The sequence below is a fragment of the Anomaloglossus baeobatrachus genome, chromosome 1 (genome assembly GCF_048569485.1).
Source record: "Anomaloglossus baeobatrachus isolate aAnoBae1 chromosome 1, aAnoBae1.hap1, whole genome shotgun sequence".
Classification (NCBI taxonomy): Eukaryota; Metazoa; Chordata; class Amphibia; order Anura; family Aromobatidae; genus Anomaloglossus; species Anomaloglossus baeobatrachus.
The window spans coordinates 635,660,585-635,681,620 of NC_134353.1; the positions used below are offsets into that span (position 1 = coordinate 635,660,585).

The window sequence follows — 21,036 nt, forward strand, 5'->3', positions numbered from 1 at the left end:
TGGTAGGTCCATTTCCGCACTCTTCTTCGCCACATTTGAGGGTGTTTCCATTGAGCATAGTTCAAGAACGTCAAATTAAAAAGTTTAGGCTTATTCATTATTTGTCTTATTCAGCTGCTGCATTAGTTAACGACTGCATTGATTCAGAACTCTGTTCTGTGTCCTATATGTCATTTGATAAAGCAGTGGATTTAGTGTGATCAAATGGGAATGGAGCGTTGAAGTCTGACATCAAAGTGGCTTTTCGTATGCTTCCAGTGCACACAGACAGTTTTCACTTGTGTTGTATATGGTATGGTGACTTTTATGTAGATTTTTGTTTTCCTCTCTCTCATTCATGGTGGTAAGGAATGTGTCTGGAATTTCCTCTATAACATTACTTGGATGAGTTTTTTCTGTGTTGATCCTTAGGTTTGGAGGTTTCACTTTGAAAAAGGTAGCCTCAGCATTTGGGGTTTCTTTGTCCAAAGATAAGACTGAAGGGGTTACACAATCAGGTCTGTGGCAAGTGATAGGTCTGAGTCAAAGGCTTGTTAAGTGTCACGTCCTTTTGGATGAAGAGCGCTATTGGGGAGTTGTAACTTTGGTTACATCCCAATACAACTGGCCTGCATGGTTAAGGGGTATTAACCGTGTGGTATTAATACCTTACACTTTGGGCTGGTGTGGTGCTGCCAGGGAAAGTACTCTAGGACATGGGGTTTGCCAATGGCCTAGGCCTATTAGCCTTTATGTAATTGTTTACTTGTTTATAATTCTTGTGGGCGCTCCGTTTTTGTTATGTTACAATTAGTGATAGGCGAATAGTAACTATTCGTGTTCAGATAATGCTTACCAAATACCGAGTATTGTTCCAACAGTACTTTGGGATGCATTACAAATAATCTGAAAATAAATAGTTACTATACGCCAATCTCTAGTTATTTATAATTTAATAATTAATGGCAGTAATGGCTGCTGTGGCCATTTTACCCAAGTCGCAAACAGTCATGTATTTTTTTTTGCATATATTAGGTATAAATGGGGAGGTGGTATTGTCTAAGGAATATTTAAACAACCAGATTCCTCTTAGCTTGTCATGCAAAACGCATACTTGCAGTCACCCTGCCTGCTATCACAAGAGAGTCCTGACACCGCACGCACTGTGAGGATTCACAAGTCTGCAGTTATAAAGTGTCACAGAGTTAGAGTGACTGCAGACTTGTACCCCAATACCGGATAACCCCTTTAAGTCATTAGTGGTCTAGAAGTTGGTAATTTGTTTCACAGATAAGTAGTGTGAAAGATGTATTGTCTTTAAATTTGAAGCCTGATGCCCTCACTATTTTCGGACCAGATTCTTAGATCTTGTGACTTACTATAAATCTTTGGGATAAAACTCATAGTGCATACCTCCCAACTTCTGAGATGTAGAACAAGGGATAAACTATGCTTTGTGTGACATGGAAAATTGTGCACTCACCTAGCCACAACACAAGTCACATCAATTTACTATTTCTTTCTACCCTGATAAAAGGAGATGTCAAAGGGTGGTGGCAATAAGGGACATTCAGCAGACGCCTGAGACTGGAGGGAATAGACTCAAATTCGGGACTATCCGCTGTATCCAGGATAGTTGAGACTAGAGAGGAGGTGATTAATTTGCAGGACTCTGATCCAGAGTCTAGTCTAGTGGTACTTGGGCGCTGAATAGGAACCCCGCAAATTTCTTAGCTTCAGGCATCTCCGACCCAGCTTTTGATTATCTTAGGGTGGCGCAATGTTTCCTGTGCCTCATTCTCTACTCTAGTTGGGACCTATGGATTATTTTTTTTTTAATTATTTATAGTCATAGCTTTGCTGTACAATATCTGTTTTTTTTGTGTCTGTAGGGCTGTGTTCATTCGTTAAATAAATAACGTTTTTTTGTTTTCTGCTTTTTGGTGTCTACACCACACTATGCAATAACAACCTTCTCTGGTTATTACATTTTGACTGCATTTTTCATGCCTTTTCCCCTATATTTGATGCATTTTTGGTACAGATGGGAAGCCGCATTTATATGAGTTTCTTTAGGCTCCACATAGAGATCTCTAGAGGAAAAAAAGCACCGAAACCACACAGTTTAGATACACCCTCTGTGTATCTAAACTGTGTGGTTTTGGTGCTTTTTTTTCCTCTAGAGATCTCTACGTGGAGCCTAAAGAAACTCATATAAAGCAGTTTTCATGAAATCACATTCTCTTTGCTTGGACAGTTACATACAGCAGAATTTTATAGCTAGAGCTGCTGCCTGCTTACATGGAAGTTGTGAGATCGATTCTTGGGGAGATCAGAAAAGAATAGAATTGTTTAATTTGTGTATGTGCAGAGAGATGCTGGCTCCGCCGCCTGAGGAATAAGTGTTACGCTGCCAGCGAGAAGGGTAAGAGGAATTTGGGACAAAAGCTCTGATGTGTTGGGACAGTGGGACTGAGCCCTCAGATTGGGACAGTCCCGCTGAATCCGAGACGGTTGCGAGCTATGATAGTATCATAAATTTTTATATTAGACTTTTTTCTTGTGGCTAATACAGTACCAGACTTTTTTTTGTTTTGGATCAGAGATTCATTAACCATTCTATAAGTACCTATGAGTGCATCAAAGCATATGACCTGGATTTACTATGAAGAGAACCAAAAAAATCCCATCATTGCAGATATCTTACAGAATGTTAAGAAATGTGCAGTTTTTTCCCAGATTATCAAATATCATAATTTTCATTCATTAAACCTATTGTGAAATAGGATGTGATACTAAAGGTCAACCACAAAGCAGAAGTGGTGACGCAGATGAAAGTAACTATCGCAGAAGTGCCACTTTAGTAAGAGGATGGGGTTTGTTTTAACATGGAGGATTTTTTCAAATATAAGATTTAAAATACAATACATGCCAATGCAAGGGCAATGAGTGTGTTTATACAAATGGATTGTTTGTATGGATGGATCTGATATGCCATGCGATAGGATTGAAGACACACAGATCTTTCATATAGGGAACTTATGCGTGCATAAATAGCAAAGGAAAACTTAAATACAGAGTCCGTATTACATGTGATGGCTCTGTGAGGCACAATATTACCTTTTTAGGCTAGAGTCACATATCTGTGTGTGACGTTTCGAGCACAGATCGTGATGCACAAACTGGCCGTGGATCTCCTGACCCGAAACTAGCAGCCTCTTATGTAACTGTAAGGTTGCTGTGTTTGGGTCAGGAGATCTGCGGCCAGTCCATTCTTCATCGTCTGTGCTTGGACTGTGACACACAGATTTGTGAATTTAGCCGAAGGAGCATGCCATGACTTTTTTTTCCTCACATATTCCTTATGAATCCAGTATAGGCCTATAGCAAACATTCTGTGCTGGATTATAGTTCCATACAACATGGTTACGGTCAAGAGCTATCTTGTTTAAAGAAAACTCAGGTGCGAAATCAGAATGTTAAAGGATTGTTTTGGGCATATAATATTGATGGCCTATGATTGATGGGTCACCATCACTCAGTATCCCGACCAATAAACTGTTAGTTAAAGAGGATCTGTCACCAGGTCAGAAGTGAACAGTTTTTGCTCTAGATTTCTGCCTGCTATTCTCCTAAGTATTAAGTTTTTTCTAAACTTTTTTTTTTTTTTAAACTGCCATACAGTTCCAGAGACATGGCCTTTATGTTTAGTGCTACTTTTTATTGTGTTTGCCAAAGGTACACTGCTCACAATGTAATAATGTAGAGCAGCCTAAATAACATGCCCCTAGAGAAACCTGTGAGCTCTTGGTAATGGACATAAAACTTACCATTAGATGGATGATGAAAGAATATAACAAGGAGCTCTATTTTTGCTTCATCGACTACAGCAAAGCCTTTGACTGTGTTGATCACCAGAAATATTGGAATACCATGAATGATATAGATGCACCAAACCATCAGCCTCATGAGGAACCTTTACATCGACCAAGAAGCAACAGTTGGAATGGAAAACGGTGACATGGCATATGGTTCAAAGTAGAGTGAGGCATCAGACAAGGCTGTATCCTGTCACCATTTCTCTTCAATTTATATGCAGAAGCTATTTGCAGGAAGGCCAGACTTGTCGAAAAAAAAAGTAGGAATCAAATTGCTGGATGAATCATTAACAATACATTGAAGACAATACAACATTGATAGCAACCAGCATAGATGGAATAAAGAACTTATTACAGAGTGTCAAGATGGAAGGATCGAACATGGGACTCCTACTCAATAAAAAGAAGACAAAGATATTAACAGCTGCCAAATTTGACCGGGACACATTTGAGATGGACAGCGACAAAATGGAAGTTGTAAAGGACTTTAACCTATTCATATCAATGATCAGTCAAGACGCATAGATGACACTGGAAGTCAATAGGAGAATAGCTATGGACAAACCAACAATGAAGTCACTGGACAAGGTCCTTAAATCGAGGAACATGTAATTTGTGACAAAGACATGGTTTGTGCATAGTCTGGTCTTTTCTTTAGTCACATATGGACGCGAAACCTGGAAGAAACAAGACAGAAGAAGAATCAACGCTTTTGAAATATGGTGCTGGAGAAGGATATTATGCATACCATGCATGGCAAAAAGAACAAATAAATTAACTTTGGAACAATCAAGCCAGACATGTCACTCGAAGCAAGGATCACCAAGCTACGACTTGCCTACTTTGGAAACATTACACAAATAGAGCAATCACTGGAGGACATAATGGTCGGAAAAATAGAAGGAACAAGGAGAAAAGAAAGGTAAGCAATATGATGGTGTGATACTATCAAGGTAATGGCATAGAAGACCCTTGTTGACCTACCTAGGCTTGCACAAGGTCGATCTTTTTACAGAGCTTTCATCCAACAAGTCGCCATGGCTCAAGATTGAGTTGAAGACCGCTAAAAAAAAGAAAGAAATGGCCCATATCTCTTCAATTGTATGGTAGATTAAAAAAAATACAACAACCCTCCCCCCCACTGAATTATCAGGAGAGCAGTGGTGATAAAATCAGAGCAGAAAAAGTCCACTTTTGACCTAGTGACAAGTCTAGTTTAAGGCTATGTGCGCACGTTGCGTACTGTCACTGCAGAAATTTCTGCAGCGATTTGAACAGCACACGTGGACTTCAAATCGCTGCAGAAACAGTTCGTAGTGAGAAAAAAAAAAAGCCGATTCCATGCGCTCTGCCTGCAGCTCCTCCCTTAAGAGCAGGAGCTGCCGGCAAAGCGCACGGAAGAAGTGACATGTCACTTCTTAGAACGCGCGCTTCGGGCAGCAGCCGAAGCGCTGCGCTCTAAGACGCCACGTGCGCACGCCTTCTGCACAATCTCCAAAGATTATGCAGGGGACGCAAGACGCATGCAGTTACGCTGCGCTGCAGAGTGCAGCGTAACTGCATGAATTACGCACACGTGAGCACATAGCCTAAGAGAACAGAATTGATATGCAGTTCTTGGCAGTAGTCACTGCACAGTAAATGGAGCTGTTCAGCTCTTCTCAATGCTTACATTCAGCAATTAGCAATGAATTGGTGGGGGGTGCCGATCTTATAATAATGACCAATCCTAAGGCTAAGTCAACAAAATGAGATGACTGACAACCCATTTAAGAAATCAATGATATTTAATCTACTAGAGGTAAAAATAGATGGGTTGGAATAAACTACATACACATACAATACATAATATATATGTGGGCCTCTTTACAATACATGTGTTTCCTTTACAGCTATACAATACATTCTATAGCAGAAATAACAGTCAATAAAGATACAAATGATTTTGCTTAAAGGACCGCTCCAGTATTTTTTGTTGTTGTTATAACCCCCCTTGAGTGCTGCTTTAAATCTAAGTCCCCTGCCCTCTGTCTTATCCACAACTTCTGGCATCTTCATCTGTTTTCACTGATACTCCTGTCTGCAGTTTGTGACCTGTCAGCTGCTCCAGTGTTACATGGAGCGTGCCAAAGGTCACAAATCAATGTAAGTCTATGAGAGCATCCTTCTTGTGACGTAACTTTTGATATCTGGACAGTGGGAAGTTAACGGCATAAGATGGCGCTGTGGGACCATAGCAACCGGGAAAAGGTAAAAACGCCGAAGGGTGAGTATAAGATCCACGGCAGGTGACTTAAATTTAAAGCATCCCTCCAGTGCTGAAAAAATTCCCCGCTGGAGTAGAGCTTTATTTGGAGAAAGGTGTTCATTTTAAGTTTTTTTTGAAGAGTAGTTAATACATCTAGGTACAATGTCCTGCAGATAATGCAATGATGCCTGAGCAGTAAACACCCACAAAGATTTTCAGTGATCCTCTGCTTTCCATTTGCAGGGTGCCATGGCTCTGGTGTACCTCTGTGTAGAAGACATTTTCCAGCTCATTAATTACTACAGCTTCAGCTATTGGTTGTTTGTGGGCCTGTCTATTGCTGGACAACTTTATCTGCGCTGGAAGGAACCGGACAGGCCACGACCCCTCAAGGTTAGTCTTGTCTAGATTTCTTAGTGTTTTTCTGTCTTGCCCTTTGACCTTAAGTTACAGGGATCTTTTTCTTTGTTGTTATATATTCTCATACCAACCTTTGTTCACCTCATCACTGGTGTCAGATTTAGTTTAGTCTAGAAAGCTCTTAAAGGGAACCGGTCAGGTCCAATACGCACCCAGAACCCCCTGTGGGCGTGCTAACATGCTTATGAATGTACAGCGTCACAGGATGATCTCCCTCACCTCTCCGCCGCCCGACGCTGGATTTCGGCTCAGTGCGCATGACCCTGGAGTTTCGGTCATGCGCACTACTTCAGTTTGAAGCCAGGACGTGTACACTCGGCTTCATAGTTCGCATGACCCAAACTTCGGGTCAATCCCCCGTCGGACGCGATGGTGGCAGAGAGGTGAATGAGATCATCCTCTGACGCTGCAGATTCATTAGCATGTTAGCACACCCACAGGGACGTACTAACATGCTAATGGAGCCAATTGGCAAGGGGAACTAACGCCTAGGGGACTAGTCTCCTTGCTCATTAGCAAATGGTAGAAGATCTTTAGAAATACTTTTTCTAAAGATCTCTTTATCTATGCTAGTGTATACATTGACGGTTAGGCAGGGATTAGCAATATACACACAGAACTGCTCGTGGTTCTGGGTGCATATTGGACCTGACAGGCTCACTTTAAGGCCTCTTTCACACGTCCGTGCCTCCGGTACGTGTTTGGTAAGTTTCCTCACGTACCAGAGACACATACACACGTAGACCTTGGTTTTTTAATGGACTTGGATACACGAATGTATTTACGCACGGAACGTGTGTCCGTGCCGTACATACGTGTGTCCGTGTGTTCCACACGACAACATGTCCGTTTTCTCTCCGGCATCACGGGTGTCACACGGAACGCAAACAGGTCACACGTAATGCAAACGGACCACACGGATGTGTTCCGTGTGACACGCACCGGAGAAATCACATGTGTCTGTGAGAAAAAAGAACAAAACATTATGTCGCGAGCGGAGGAGGGGACGCCGCGCTCTCCCACTGCTCGGGTCCGGCTGCCGCTGCGGCCTGCTGCTGCTGCTGCTCGGTGGCTCGAGCGATGGGCCGGATCCCGGGGACTCAAGCGGCGCTCCTCGCCCGTGAGTGAAAGGGGATTGGGATTTGGGATAGTTTATTGTCCGTGACGCCACCCACGGTTGTGGTGATTAAGTGGACACCACCGCTGCTCTGTCTGGGGAGCCCGGGAGTGAGGGTATGGAGCAGCCAGTTGTTGATTTGCCCCTCCGTGGGTAGGGGGTTTTGGTGGTCCCGGGGCCCAGTGATGGGGTTGGTATGGTGGACAGGCGGGTATGGGGCCTGTGGAGGTGCAGGGGCGCAGGGGCAGCGCTGTGCCGCACGGCACGGAGGTACTCACTCAGCCAGTAAACACGACACAGTTCTCGGTAAACAAACGGCTGGTTGGACGGGTCCCTCGGACGGTTATGGTGCTGCTGTTCCCTGCAGTTAGCGGTGACGGCCTCTTCCCTGCACCTATGTAAAGTCTTTTTGGTAGCGATGGGAAACTGGTACCTTGGCGGTGGCGGTGTCTCCCCTTAACGGTCGGACTGTTGCCTTCAATCGTGACTTGGTTGTTAGGAGACAGAGGTCCCCTTCACTGACAGATTTGGCAAATTATGGTTACTCCTAGCCTTGCCGGGATCCGAAAGGTCCCTGCCCTGGTGCTGACTGTTCTTCGTATACTGCTCCGGTACCGCCGGGTCACCACCCGTCCACGGTCCTTCCAGCAACCTCCAAGCAGTCCCCCTGCAGACTATCACCGCCGTCTGCTGACCTTGCTGTCTCAGTCCGTGGCACACACCCGGACCAACTTCAGGCTTTCTTAACTGTCACTTTCCCTTTACTTCAGCTTTTCTCCTTAGCTCCTCTACCACTTCACCTCCTTCTTCTTTCGCTTCCCTAACTTCACCCAAGCTCTGCCTGAGCTCAACTGCCTGGTTCTCCCGCCTCCAGGGCTGTGAACTCCTCGGTGGGCGGAGCCAACCGCCTGGCCCACCCCCTGGTGTGGACATCAGCCCCTGGAGGAAGGCAACAAGGATTTTAGGATAGCCTAGATGTACCTGCCGGGAATGTGGGGTGCATGTGATGTTGTGCCCTGTGACCCCTGGCTTGCCCAGGGCGTCACATTCCCCCTTAGAAAAACGCAGACCGTCCTCGGGCTGCCCGTCCAACACCGGTTTTATTTTCCTTTTGTTTTTCTGTAAAGATAAAAACGGTAACATATATACAGGTAGAAAAACATCATCCCACATCGGGAGGTTCATTTCTTAAACGTTACGGTTTTAAACGGTTAACGGTTACGGTCTCCGCTCTCTCCCACCCAAGTAACCTGGCCCTGATGCTGCCCCTAAAACCCAGGCAGCACCCCTTGACTCCAGTCCTGAACCAGTTACCCGAGCGGGATCTGTCCTTCCCCTCCAGAGGGTAGCCACCGGTTCCTGTGGTGGCTGGGCCCCAGCCTGCTCTGCTGTGGGCCCTCCCTCCAACCTGCCTCTCCGGAGGCGGCAAATGCGGAAACGGTAACGGTAACACAACTTATTTACAAGCCACTAGCGTCTGTGGTTGCCCTGCAAGTTCACGGGCTTGTCCATAGGAGTTCCTATGCAAACAATTTTTCAAGCGGTCCCCACGGGGACAACGGTGCCGGCAACGGCCGGTTTCAATCACAGGAGAATCAGATGATTTTTCGGTTCCATTTCACTTATCATCATTTTCAACTTTTAAACAAACACACTGGTGGTCCCAACGGGGACTGTGCAGCGGCACTCCGCTGCCTTTTGCGGCTCAACAGTCCATTCTCACTCGTGGGGCTCTAGTGCCACCTTCACATGGTGCACCGCTCTGGACCCCAATGGTAGCTCGCTGCAGGCGATCTTCTTCCATATATATGCGGGCATGCACATCCGCTCTACACCCCTCTCGGGCATCAATCTCCCTGCGCAGATGCTGTTGCCGCCGCTCCCAGTCTGGAGCACTTTCTGCTTGCTCCTGTTCAGCGTGTGCGGGGGACGGACCCAGCCAGAGTCCCTCCGTGTCGGCTACGACCAGCACCTTCAGTAATGAGGGACCCCGCTGTGACGTGGCCTGCTCTGCCGCTTGGCAGCTACATCCCCCCCGTGCCTCAGCCGAGGCCCGGTGCCTGGGAGCAGTCAACGTGACTTGCGGTGTTGGCGTTTGATCGAGGATCGCCTCCGCTGCGGCCGGGCGGACTGCCTGGGCCGTCATCATCTCCGTCACGGCTGGGATGGAAGCCAGGACGGGTGCCAGGGGGCGGTGGTAAAGGTAAGGCCCGGGGGCCGCAGGTCTGGGCCCTCTCCCACAGATGCTGCGGGCTCCGCTACCGTTGGCAGGGGTAACGGGTCGGTCGGGGCGTTGGCCGCAGGCATGGGCAGTGAGGGAGGTAGCGTGGTGGACGGCAGCAGGCCGGGCCCCTCAGCCGTATCGACCGATCCTTCGGGGACATAGGGGCGTGGGTCGCTTACCCGCTCCTCTGAGACCACCTCCACTTCGGATGCCCAAACAGTTGCGGCCAGGCCCTTCATCTCTGACGTCCACTTCGCCAGCATGAAGTGGACTTGGGCCTTGAGCTTCTGGCACATCTTGCTTCTGGATCCAGGAACGTATTTCAGCAGAGTCCTGGCGTCCCTGCACGCTACAGCGCTAGTTACATGCGGCTGCGACCACCGCTCCTCCAGCGGCTCCGTCGGGCGCAGACATCTTGTTTCCGTCCCCCTTAGCCTCTTTTCGGCCCCTCCTCTATCGGGGCGGGGTTTTGGCCTTCGCGCCTCTGCTACTCGAGAAGACGCTCGAGCGGGAACTTTTTGCGCCAAAGATGGCGGCTTCTGCAATTTTCCGGCCGGACACCTCCGGCGGTAACAAGGCGCACCTCTACCCAACGGCAGAGCGGTAAGATCCTGTTCGTGACACCAAGTTGTCGCGGGCGGAGGAGGGGACGCCGCGCTCTCCCACTGCTCGGGTCCGGCTGCCGCTGCGGCTGCTGCGGCCTGCTGCTGCTGCTGCTCGGTGGCTCGAGCGATGGGCCGGATCCCGGGGACTCGAGCGGCGCTCCTCGCCCGTGAGTGAAAGGGGATTGGGATTTGGGATAGTTTATTGTCCGTGACGCCACCCACGGTTGTGGTGATTAAGTGGACACCACCGCTGCTCTGTCTGGGGAGCCCGGGAGTGATGGTATGGAGCAGCCAGTTGTTGATTTGCCCCTCCGTGGGTAGGGGGTTTTGGTGGTCCCGGGGCCCAGTGATGGGGTTGGTATGGTAGACAGGCGGGTATGGGGCCTGTGGAGGTGCAGGGGCGCAGGGGCAGCGCTGTGCCGCACGGCACGGAGGTACTCACTCAGCCAGTAAACACGACACAGTTCTCGGTAAACAAATGGCTGGTTGGACGGGTCCCTCGGACGGTTACGGTGCTGCTGTTCCCTGCAGTTAGCGGTGACGGCCTCTTCCCTGCACCTATGTAAAGTCTTTTTGGTAGCGATGGGTTCCCACCGGTTACCCGCTCCCCGACCTGGACATGAGCCAGAGGAGCCCCTCTCTTGCCCGCAGGCACTGGCCCTGGGAAACTGGTGCCTTGGCGGTGGCGGTGTCTCCCCTTAACGGTCGGACTGTTGCCTTCAATCGTGACTTGGTTGTTAGGAGACAGAGGTCCCCTTCACTGACGGATTTGGCAAATTATGGCGACTCCTAGCCTTGCCGGGATCCGAAAGGCCCCTGCCCTGGTGCTGACTGTTCTTCGTATACTGCTCCGGTACCGCCGGGTCACCACCCATCCGCGGTCCTTCCAGCAACCTCCAAGCAGTCCCCCTGCAGACTATCACCGCCGTCTGCTGACCTTGCTGTCTCAGTCCGTGGCACACACCCGGACCAACTTCAGGCTTTCTTAACTGTCACTTTCCCTTTACTTCAGCTTTTCTCCTTAGCTCCTCTAGCACTTCACCTCCTTCTTCTTTCACTTCCCTAACTTCACCCAAGCTCTGCCTGAGCTCAACTGCCTGGTTCTCCCGCCTCCAGGGCTGTGAACTCCTCGGTGGGCGGAGCCAACCGCTTGGCCCACCCCCTGGTGTGGACATCAGCCCCTGGAGGAAGGCAACAAGGATTTTAGGTTAGCCTAGATGTACCTGCCGGGAATGTGGGGTGCATGTGATGTTGTGCCCTGTGACCCCTGGCTTGCCCAGGGCGTCACAATTACTCACCTTCTCCAGCCCTGCAGTCTCTGCCGCTGCTGTCACTTGCTTCCGACTGCCGCTCATTATGCTCATTGCATATTCACTTCACTGCGGCCGCGGGGAGTCTGCAGGACCGGAGACCGAAGATCAGCACCACGGACAGCGAAGCCAGGGACAGGAGAGTAGAAAGTTTCTGTTCTCCATGTGTTATCACGGATAACTCACGGAGCACACGTAGTGCCATAAACACGGCTCACGGGGGGCAAAACGCACCTCTGACACGTCCGTGAAAAACGTGGGTAGTTTTTAACGAATGTGTGAAAGAGGCCTAAGGGGCAGCCGAAAGGGGTTTCTCCCTTTCAGATACTGTTTGACCCTTGCTTCAGATCGTAAAAAAAATAATAAACCATGCTTTACTCCAACTGCCTAGGTCCAGTGCTGAGTCTCCACCCTTCTCCCGCTGTTTGACCTTGGCTCAGCGGGGACAGCGGTAGAGACTCAGTGGTAGACCTTGGAAAATGTGAGTAGAGCACGGTTTGTTATTTTTTATTAATGATGTTTGGGCAGTACATCATCTGTAAGTTTTTTTTTCTTAGCAGTCCCTGTCTCAGGATACCTAGACAATTGATAATTGGTCATATCTGCCGATTTTCAGAAGAAGCATAAAATCATCCTATAAGTAATGAGAATGAACCAACGCTTCCCCAACTGCAGATGTGAGGAAGGAAAAGCTGGGCATTTTAATTTAAGCATTACTGATATTTTGTTTTATGATTAATATTTTTGACTACGGCTTAGTGCATTCTCCCTATTGAGAACAATGCATATTCTAAGCATACATGTGTTTAGGGTGGTCAGATCCAATACTACCAGCTATTTAAAGGGATATTCTAGTTTCAGGAAAAAGGATTCCAAATACAGAGCAGATACATACCCTTCCTAGTCTAATGCTGTCTTTGTGTCACTGCTTGAGTCTCTGTGTTTTGGCTGCAGCGGTGATGTCACATGACATTGTGCATCATCGGAGTCACCATTCATTGAGCTGAGCAGCTCATGCCGTCTTCCTTGGCGCATCAGTGGAGCTCAATATTTGGCTATAGTGGTGATGCGCAATGTTAATATGACTTCACCGCTGCAGCTAAAGCAGCAGAGCAGCAGCAAGGATCCAGCACTGGACTTACGGAGAGTAAGAATACCTTTTAGAGTATTGACGGGCAACTTTCCTGAAAGTGGAAAACCCCATATAGGTGTATGGCATAGTAACGGATATATTTACATGAGATGAAAAGCAGGTGCACTCTCTCTCATGTAAATATCCTGCTATATTACAGTGTTACAGGTGCAGTGACCTCTCTTCTCTCCTCATTTACAGCTCAGCCTACTGTTTCCAATAATATTTTGTCTGTGCACGGTGTTCCTGGTGGCCGTTCCACTTTACAGCGACTTGATCAACTCACTGATTGGAATAGCCATAGCGCTGTCTGGTGTTCCGGTCTATTTCATTTTTGTATACTTGTCAGAGGATAAGAAACCAGATTGGCTACGTCGTTTTGCAGGTATGAATTCTTACATTTTCAGATTCCAGATCTTTTAGGCTATGTGCGCACTAGAAATGAGAAGTTTCTCAAGAAAATTTCTTGAGAAACTTCTGGGAGTGAAAGATATCCGGACCTCCGGAAAAAATCCGCACCAAATCCGCATGCGGATTTGACGCGGATTTGCCGCGGAATAGCCGCGATTTTCCCGTGGGTGGTTCCCTGCGGATTTTTGCAGGCTGTACTGCAGAAATCCGCAGGGTACCTGCGGAAATAATGGACATGTTCATTTTCTCAAGAAAGTTTCTCGAGAAATTCTTCTCGCGGAAATTTCTTGAGAAAAATCCGCACAAGTGCGCACAGCTTTTTTTTTTTTTTTCATAGAAATTGCTGGGAAATGTCTGCACAAAGATTGCAGACATTTCTCGAGAAATTTCCGCGGCAAATCCGCGGGTAAAAAGCTCTAGTGCGCACATAGCCTTAAACAGCAACGAAGCCATTTGAAACACAAGATGTGGTAGCTATATAGGTGCTTGGCTTGTTAGTAGACACAGATTCTAATAACTGCAGTGTAACTGTACAGGTCTACAGATCGGCTGAAAGAACGTTCATGGCAATCCTCGTTCTCCATACCTGCATTATATCAACTAGCCCAGTGACCAGCCAACAAATAGGAAACCATGTGTGGGGCTGGCGCGAGGCAGTAGTCGCGCCTGAGGGGCCACTATGCCATCCTCTCTCTTTGGTCTGTGCCTCGGCCACCCCACAGAAAAAGGGGGAAGGGATTAGTCATGGTGATCCTGGCTGGGTGGTCTTTATGTGTACAAGCCATATCTGTGTTTAGGCCCTTGTGCTGACGAAGGTGGGGAGTCATAAGCTGGGTTCACACTAAACGACAGCGACAACGACGTCGCTGTTACGTCACCATTTTCGGTGACGTAACAGCGACCTTGTAAGTCGCTGTTATGATCGCTGCTTAGCTGTCAAACACAGCAGAAGCAGCGATCATAACGTCGCTGTGTTACATGTTCAGAGAGCAGGGAGCCGCGCTTAGCGCTGGCTCCTTGCTCTCCTAGGTACAGTACACATCGGGTTAATTAACCCGATGTGTGCTGCAGCTACATGTCACAGTGCAGAGAGCAGGGAGCCGCGCGCACTGCTTAGCGCTGGCTCCTTGCTCTCTTTGCTACAGTATACATCGGGTTAATTACCCGATGCATACTGCAGCCACATGTCACAGTGCAGGAGCCGGCGCTGGCAGCAAGAGTGGAGGCTGGTAACCAGCGTAAACATCGGGTAACCAGGGAAAGGACTTCCCTTGGTTACCCGATGTTTACGCTGGTTACAGCTTACCGCAGCTGCCAGTGCCGGCTCCTGCTCGCTTCATTTCGTCGCTCTCTCGCTGTCACACACAGCGATGTGTGTGTCACAGCGGGAGAGTGACGACGAAAAAATGAAGCTGGACATTCAGCAACGACCGGCGACCTCACAGCAGGGGCCAGGTCGTTGCTGGATGTCACACACAGCGACAGCGACGGGACGTCGCTGCATTGTCACCGAAAATGGTGACGTAGCAGCGACGTCGTTGTCGTTGTCGCTGTGTGTGACACCAGCTATAGACACAGATACTGATTTCTTCTTTTTCAGTCTTTTACTCAACATTACGCACAGTACTTCCAACACATTCTCACTGTGGGCACTATACTTGAAAACGTCTTTTACAGTGCAATCAATTACAAGGCACAGTTTCACTTTGGGCTGCTCCATTATTCATGGAACTATTGCTGCTGTTTGTCTGTCCACCTCCTTACTAGAACCTGAAATACAGCAATAATACCTAAAATATAACTTTTAATAGTTCCTCTAAAAATAGGGAAGGATCACCTTGCCTATGCATAAAAAATCAACTCAGGGATTAAATCGATTGCTAAAGATCCTCCAAAATACTGGGAGGGACCAGCAAACCCTGTGAAAATGCAAAAACACCTCAATAACAATTGGTGCTGGCAGATATATGTATATATTCAACCAAGATGGTCAAGATTTTTCACACAACTGCTCACTCAAACCCTGTTCACAATAACGGCAGTGGTGTTAATCACATCCAATAGTATCCTCCAGTTGCTAATAGGAGGTAGTTTTTTTAGTGACCATATTACCCACATACATTTGGTCACAAAGACAATGTTCATCACATCCGGTTAGAACAAATAAACAATATCCAGGAATGCAGAGATTCAAGTTGTTAACCTGGTATTGTCTGAAAGGGAACAATCTCACCCAATTCCTGGTGTCTTGTTTCCCAGATGGTCAGTGTGTCCTCATATTCGGCGTACTCCAAAAAGACCCTCATCAAACAGGTCTAGGACCCCTTATGAATGGACTAACTGTCCTCTCCCAGAGTCTCCTTCTCCCTTCTCTCGACGCGTTTCTTATACACCATTCATCAGGGGAGCATTAAGGAGTAAACCTATACTGGGTTAATCTAGAATAAATGAGAATATGGGAAGAGTAAGAGGGGTTCTCAATTGCAGCCCCCAACATAAACCTCACACTACATAGAGGAAACATGGAAAAATAAGCGACTTACCAGACGGTGACAGCGCCAATCTTATAAGCTGTACACCGCTGCCCAGTAAAAGCACCTTTTAAATAATCGCCACTCTCCTGCCGGCATCTGACGTCACATCCGTGATCGCGCTCACCGCTTCCGCCCGGTGGAGCGCATCTGTGGAACGCACGTCCCACAGGAAGTGACGTCGGACCACATCCGGCGCGCTCATTATACTACCCTAGTAATACAAGAGTGGGACGCAACAACGCCCAGCGGCCCGCCCCCTCACCTGATCGGAACGGCGCATGCCATGCTACATTACCGCGCATGCGCCTAGTCCGTGACACGGACTTTCCAAACCTTGGAAGGATAAATGTATTGTCAAAACGTACACTACTCAAAACGGGCGATAACCGCTAAAAACCAGATGATATGACCAGGTTTCCAAAGTACACAAAAACAAAAAATAGAGATTAAATGTCAGAGCAGAGGCAAAATCTCAGAAATAGAACAAAAAAGCGGAATAAAAGGTCATTAAATCTAAAAAGAGTTATTGGAGGCTTTCAGAGGACAGTAAAGGGCCCTGAGAGAAGCACTGGAGGATGGCATCAACTACAGCACTATAGGGATAAGGGGATGGAAAATACAGGTTGGATTCATAAGGAATTAACTGAAAGAAGGGAAAGACAGTGGAGAAACAGCTAAACAACTCCATCACCAACTAGGCTAAACTGATGGTTCTGACCCTGCCTTACTGCGGGGGTTGGCACCCTAAAAAGTCGGTGATTGGCGCCCCCACTCGTCCGATGGCTTTCCCTCCTAACTGTCACTACGGACTCCACTTACAAAAAGGGTGCATAGGAAATACATTCATTGAGACCAAGAGGATGGACTGTTTTTAGTCGGAAGATCCACCTGCACTCTTTCTGGAGGATTTTTTTTATCCTAATCACCTCCCCGCTTCAGCGGAACAACCACATCAATGCCTTGGAAGGTGATTTGATCAATATCACCCCCATGAAAAGTGTTCAGATGTTTTGCCAGTGGGGTATCATTCCCAACTCTTATGTCTCTCAGGTGTTCTCCCACCCTTCTTCTGAATTCTCTCCTGGTCTTCCCTATGTATTCTAGTCCACAAGAACATGTAACCTTATATATGACACCCTTAGTGCGACAATTGACAAAACAACGAATGTCATATTCCTTCCCTGTGTTGGTACTCCAAAATTTCTTTCCTACCCTTACCATACTGCATGCCACACACCCACTACAGCGAAAGCATCCCTTAGGACCATTTTTGAGCCAGTCACAACCCGTGCCCCTATTGTCCACAAAGTGACTGTGGGTCAACCTGTCTTGTAGTGACCTAGCTCGTCTAAAAGTGATCTGTGGTTTTTCTGATACATATTTGCCAACATCAAGGTCCATCTTCAGAATGGACCAGTGTCTCTCCAGCACTTCTCTCATGGCCCTCGAGCCATTGTTAAATGTTGTGATGAAGCGGACTAGCCCAGCTACATCATCCTGTTTGGGTGGTGGATACAACAGGGTCGGCCTGCTGATCTCATTGACTTCTTCACATGCCTTTTTTATGACCGTATTCGGATACCCTCTATCATGAAATCGTTTCTCTAGGTCATCGAACTGCAGCACACACTTCTCTTTATTGGAGCAATTTCTCTTTAGTCTGGAGAACTGCCCCTTTGGGATGCCCCTCTTTTGAAACATTGGATGACTACTCTCCCACCTTAGTAACGAGTTTGTTGCTGTCTCTTTACGGTGGGTGCTGGTGGCAATACATCCTTCACTAGTTTTCTCAATGAGGACATCCAAAAACGGCAGTCTAGATCTACTTACTTCAGATGTAAAGAACAAGCCAAGATTATTAATATTCAGCTCTTCCACAAAATGAGACAGTTCAGTTTCAGTGCCCTTCCACAGGATTAAGATGTCGTCGATAAACCTGCACCATAGCAGGATTTTATCAGTGGGTAAACTGGAATCGCCTCAAAAACCACAGTCTCCTCCCACCAGCCCAGGAGCAAATTTGCATACGATGGCGCACAAGGGCTGCCCATCGCAGTGCCCCTGAGCTGGTGGTAGAGCTGGTTTCCAAATATAAAAATGTTGCGTGTCAGGCAGAATTCCAGAACCTCCATCAGGAAGGCATTGTGCTCATTAAACTGTCTAGCTCGGCCGTTCAAGAAGTGTGCTACAGCTCTTAGACCCACATCATGTCTTATCAAAGAATACAACAATTCCACGTCAATACTGGCTAGAATAACATCTTCATCAAGTACGATGCCCTCAAGTTTTTTCAAGAGGTCCGTCGTATCTTTCAGGTACGAGTTGAGAGATGTAACAAAAGGTTTGAGGAGTTCATCCAGATAGATTCCCAGATTTTGGGTAAGGCTGCCTACCCCTGAGACTATCGGCCTCCCCTTTAATGGATTCATCCCTTTATGTATCTTTGGGAGACAGTAAAATGTTGGAGTTACTGGGAATTTAGGAAGTAAAAAGTCAAACTCATTTTTGTTTATCAAACCTTTATCCCTTGCTTTCAAAAGAATCTCTCTCAACTCGCCCATGAAGATTTTCGTGGGGTTAGTGGCAAGTTTGCCATACCCCTTGATGTCATTCAAAATGCTCAAACACATGTCCCTGTAGTTGTCAACGTCCATTAGGACAACATTACCACCTTTATCAGATTTTTTTATAATCAGTTCGGGGGAACGCTCCAGGGACAACAAACCCCCCATTTCAGCCTTGGAGAGATTGAAGTCCCGGGATCGACCCAACCGCAGATCTTCAATGTCGCGGGTGACTAAATTACAAAAGATATCAATAGACCCTACATCACTCATTGGTGGTGGCATTTTTTCACTCTTCTGTTTTATGTCTGTGAAAGGACCCAGACCACTCATATTAGGATTACTTTCACCAATACTGTAAAGCAGTCTGACGTCCTCTAAAATGTCCTCTGAAATACCTAATTCAGCACTCTGCTTTTTATTCTCTCTTATATAATGTTTTTTCCACTTTAGTTTGCGGATAAACAGATTTAAGTCCTTTACCCCCTCAAATTTATCAAAATCGGATGTAGGGACAAACCCAAGACCTTTATTCAGGACTGCCCTTTCCGCATCAGTCAACAAATGTCTTGATAAATTGATTATCTGGGCTGTCCCGGTGGTGGGGGGGGGGTTGTTTTGCCGTTGTTTGTTCCTGAGTGGGTAATGTGTTTGCTCTAAAAAACGATAACCACCCCGTCCCCTCCCATTGTTCTTACCCCTACCATGGGAAGCTATAACTCTACCCTCCAAGTCTGATGCTTCTGTGTCCGTAGAGGTACTTTCTGGTTCACTCTGCCTAACCGGTCTACTGGAGAAGAAATTATAAGCTATTATCTCTAAACTCTTGCAAATCCCTAACATAGAACCTGTGTTTTTTTTCCTTGAGATGATATTGAAATTTTTCGATGGTGTTCTGCAGTGTTACTTCCTTAGTCGCAAAATCACCATCACCTGAAAACTTCTTTGTTATATCTATTTGTTCCTTCAAGGCTAGTTCTAGGGTTGCTAGGTTTTTATGTTCTTCCTCCAATAGACACGTCATCAGCCGCAGCGAGCAGTCAGTTACCTCTTTCTCCCACTTCAAGGCTAATTCAGGACTGTTGTACCTGAAGCCAGGTGTGAGGGAGATCCTGAGATACCTGGGGACAATATTTGCCCTCAAATAATTTTCCAGCGATTGCACCTCCCACCAAGAGGTGGTGCGTTCTTTATAAATTCTGGTTAAATCATTGAAGGCTCCATTGAGAGTGGGGGTATATTTTTTTTGGACAAAGTTCCTTTCTGAGAACACCTCTTTTGCTTCCGAAATCCAACTATTCGTATCAATGCCCGCTGTCAGAAAACCGGCCATATCACATGAAACAAATATAATGCAGCCACTGGTATGGTATATAAATTATAAGGACCTGAAATACAGCAATAATACCTAAAATATAACTTTTAATAGTTCCTCTAAAAATAGGGAAGGATCACCTTGCCTATGCATAAAAAATCAACTCCGGGATTAAATCGATTGCTAAAGATCCTCCAAAATACTGGGAGGGACCAGCAAACCCTGTGAAGGTGCAAAAACACCTCAATAAGGATTGGTGTTGGCAGATATATGTATATATTCAACCGAGATGGTCAAGATTTTTCACACAACTGCTCACTCAAACCCTGTTCACAATAACGGCAGTGGTGTTAATCACATCCAATAGTATCCTCCAGTTGCTAATAGGAGGTAGTTTTTTTAGTGACCATATTACCCACATACATTTGGTCACAAAGACAATGTTCATCACATCCGGTTAGAACAAATAAACAATATCCAGGAATGCAGAGATTCAAGTTGTTAACCTGGTATTGTCTGAAAGGGAACAATCTCACCCAATTCCTGGTGTCTTGTTTCCCAGATGGTCAGTGTGTCCTCATATTCGGCGTAGTCCAAAAATACCCTCATCAAACAGGTCTAGGACCCCTTATGAATGGACTCACTGTCCTCTCCCAGAGTCTCCTTCTCCCTTCTCCCGACGCGTTTCTTATACACCATTCATCAGTGGAGCATTAAGGAGTAAACCTATACTGGGTTAATCTAGAATAAATGAGAATATGGGAAGAGTAAGAGGGGTTCTCAATTGCAGCCCCCAACATAAACCTCACACTACATAGAGGAAACATGGAAAAATAAGCGACTTACCAGACGGTGACAGCGCCAATCTTATAAGCTGTACACCGCTGCCCAGTAAAAGCACCTTTTAAATAATCGCCACTCTCCTGCCGGCGCGCTCATTATACTACCCTAGTAATACAAGAGTGGGACGCAACAACGCCCAGCGGCCCGCCCCCTCACCTGATCGGAACGGCGCATCCCATGCTACATTACCGCGCATGCGCCTAGTCCGTGACACGGACTTTCCAAACCTTGGAAGGATAAATGTATTGTCAAAACGTACACTACTCAAAACGGGCGATAACCGCTAAAAACCAGATGATATGACCAGGTTTCCAAAGTAAACAAAAACCAAAAATAGAGATTAAATGTCAGAGCAGAGGCAAAATCTCAGAAATAGAACAAAAAAGCACCTTACTACCTGGCGCCATAGTTTCACACAATAAAGTCATAGAGTCCTGCATGGCCATGGTCTCGCCC

The 21,036-nt window shown here is 46.8% G+C and overlaps 1 protein-coding gene across 2 annotated transcripts in view; it reads left to right on the forward strand.

Moving 5' to 3' along the window:
* Positions 1-21,036, forward strand: part of SLC7A7 (solute carrier family 7 member 7) — a 77,643-nt gene that overhangs the window by 54,936 nt on the left and 1,671 nt on the right. For both annotated transcript variants that reach the window (XM_075319464.1, XM_075319457.1), the window contains exons 8-9: positions 6,349-6,498; positions 13,115-13,298. In XM_075319464.1, coding sequence (XP_075175579.1) covers positions 6,349-6,498; positions 13,115-13,298 — 334 coding nt within the window. The remainder of the gene's footprint in view (positions 1-6,348; positions 6,499-13,114; positions 13,299-21,036) is intronic.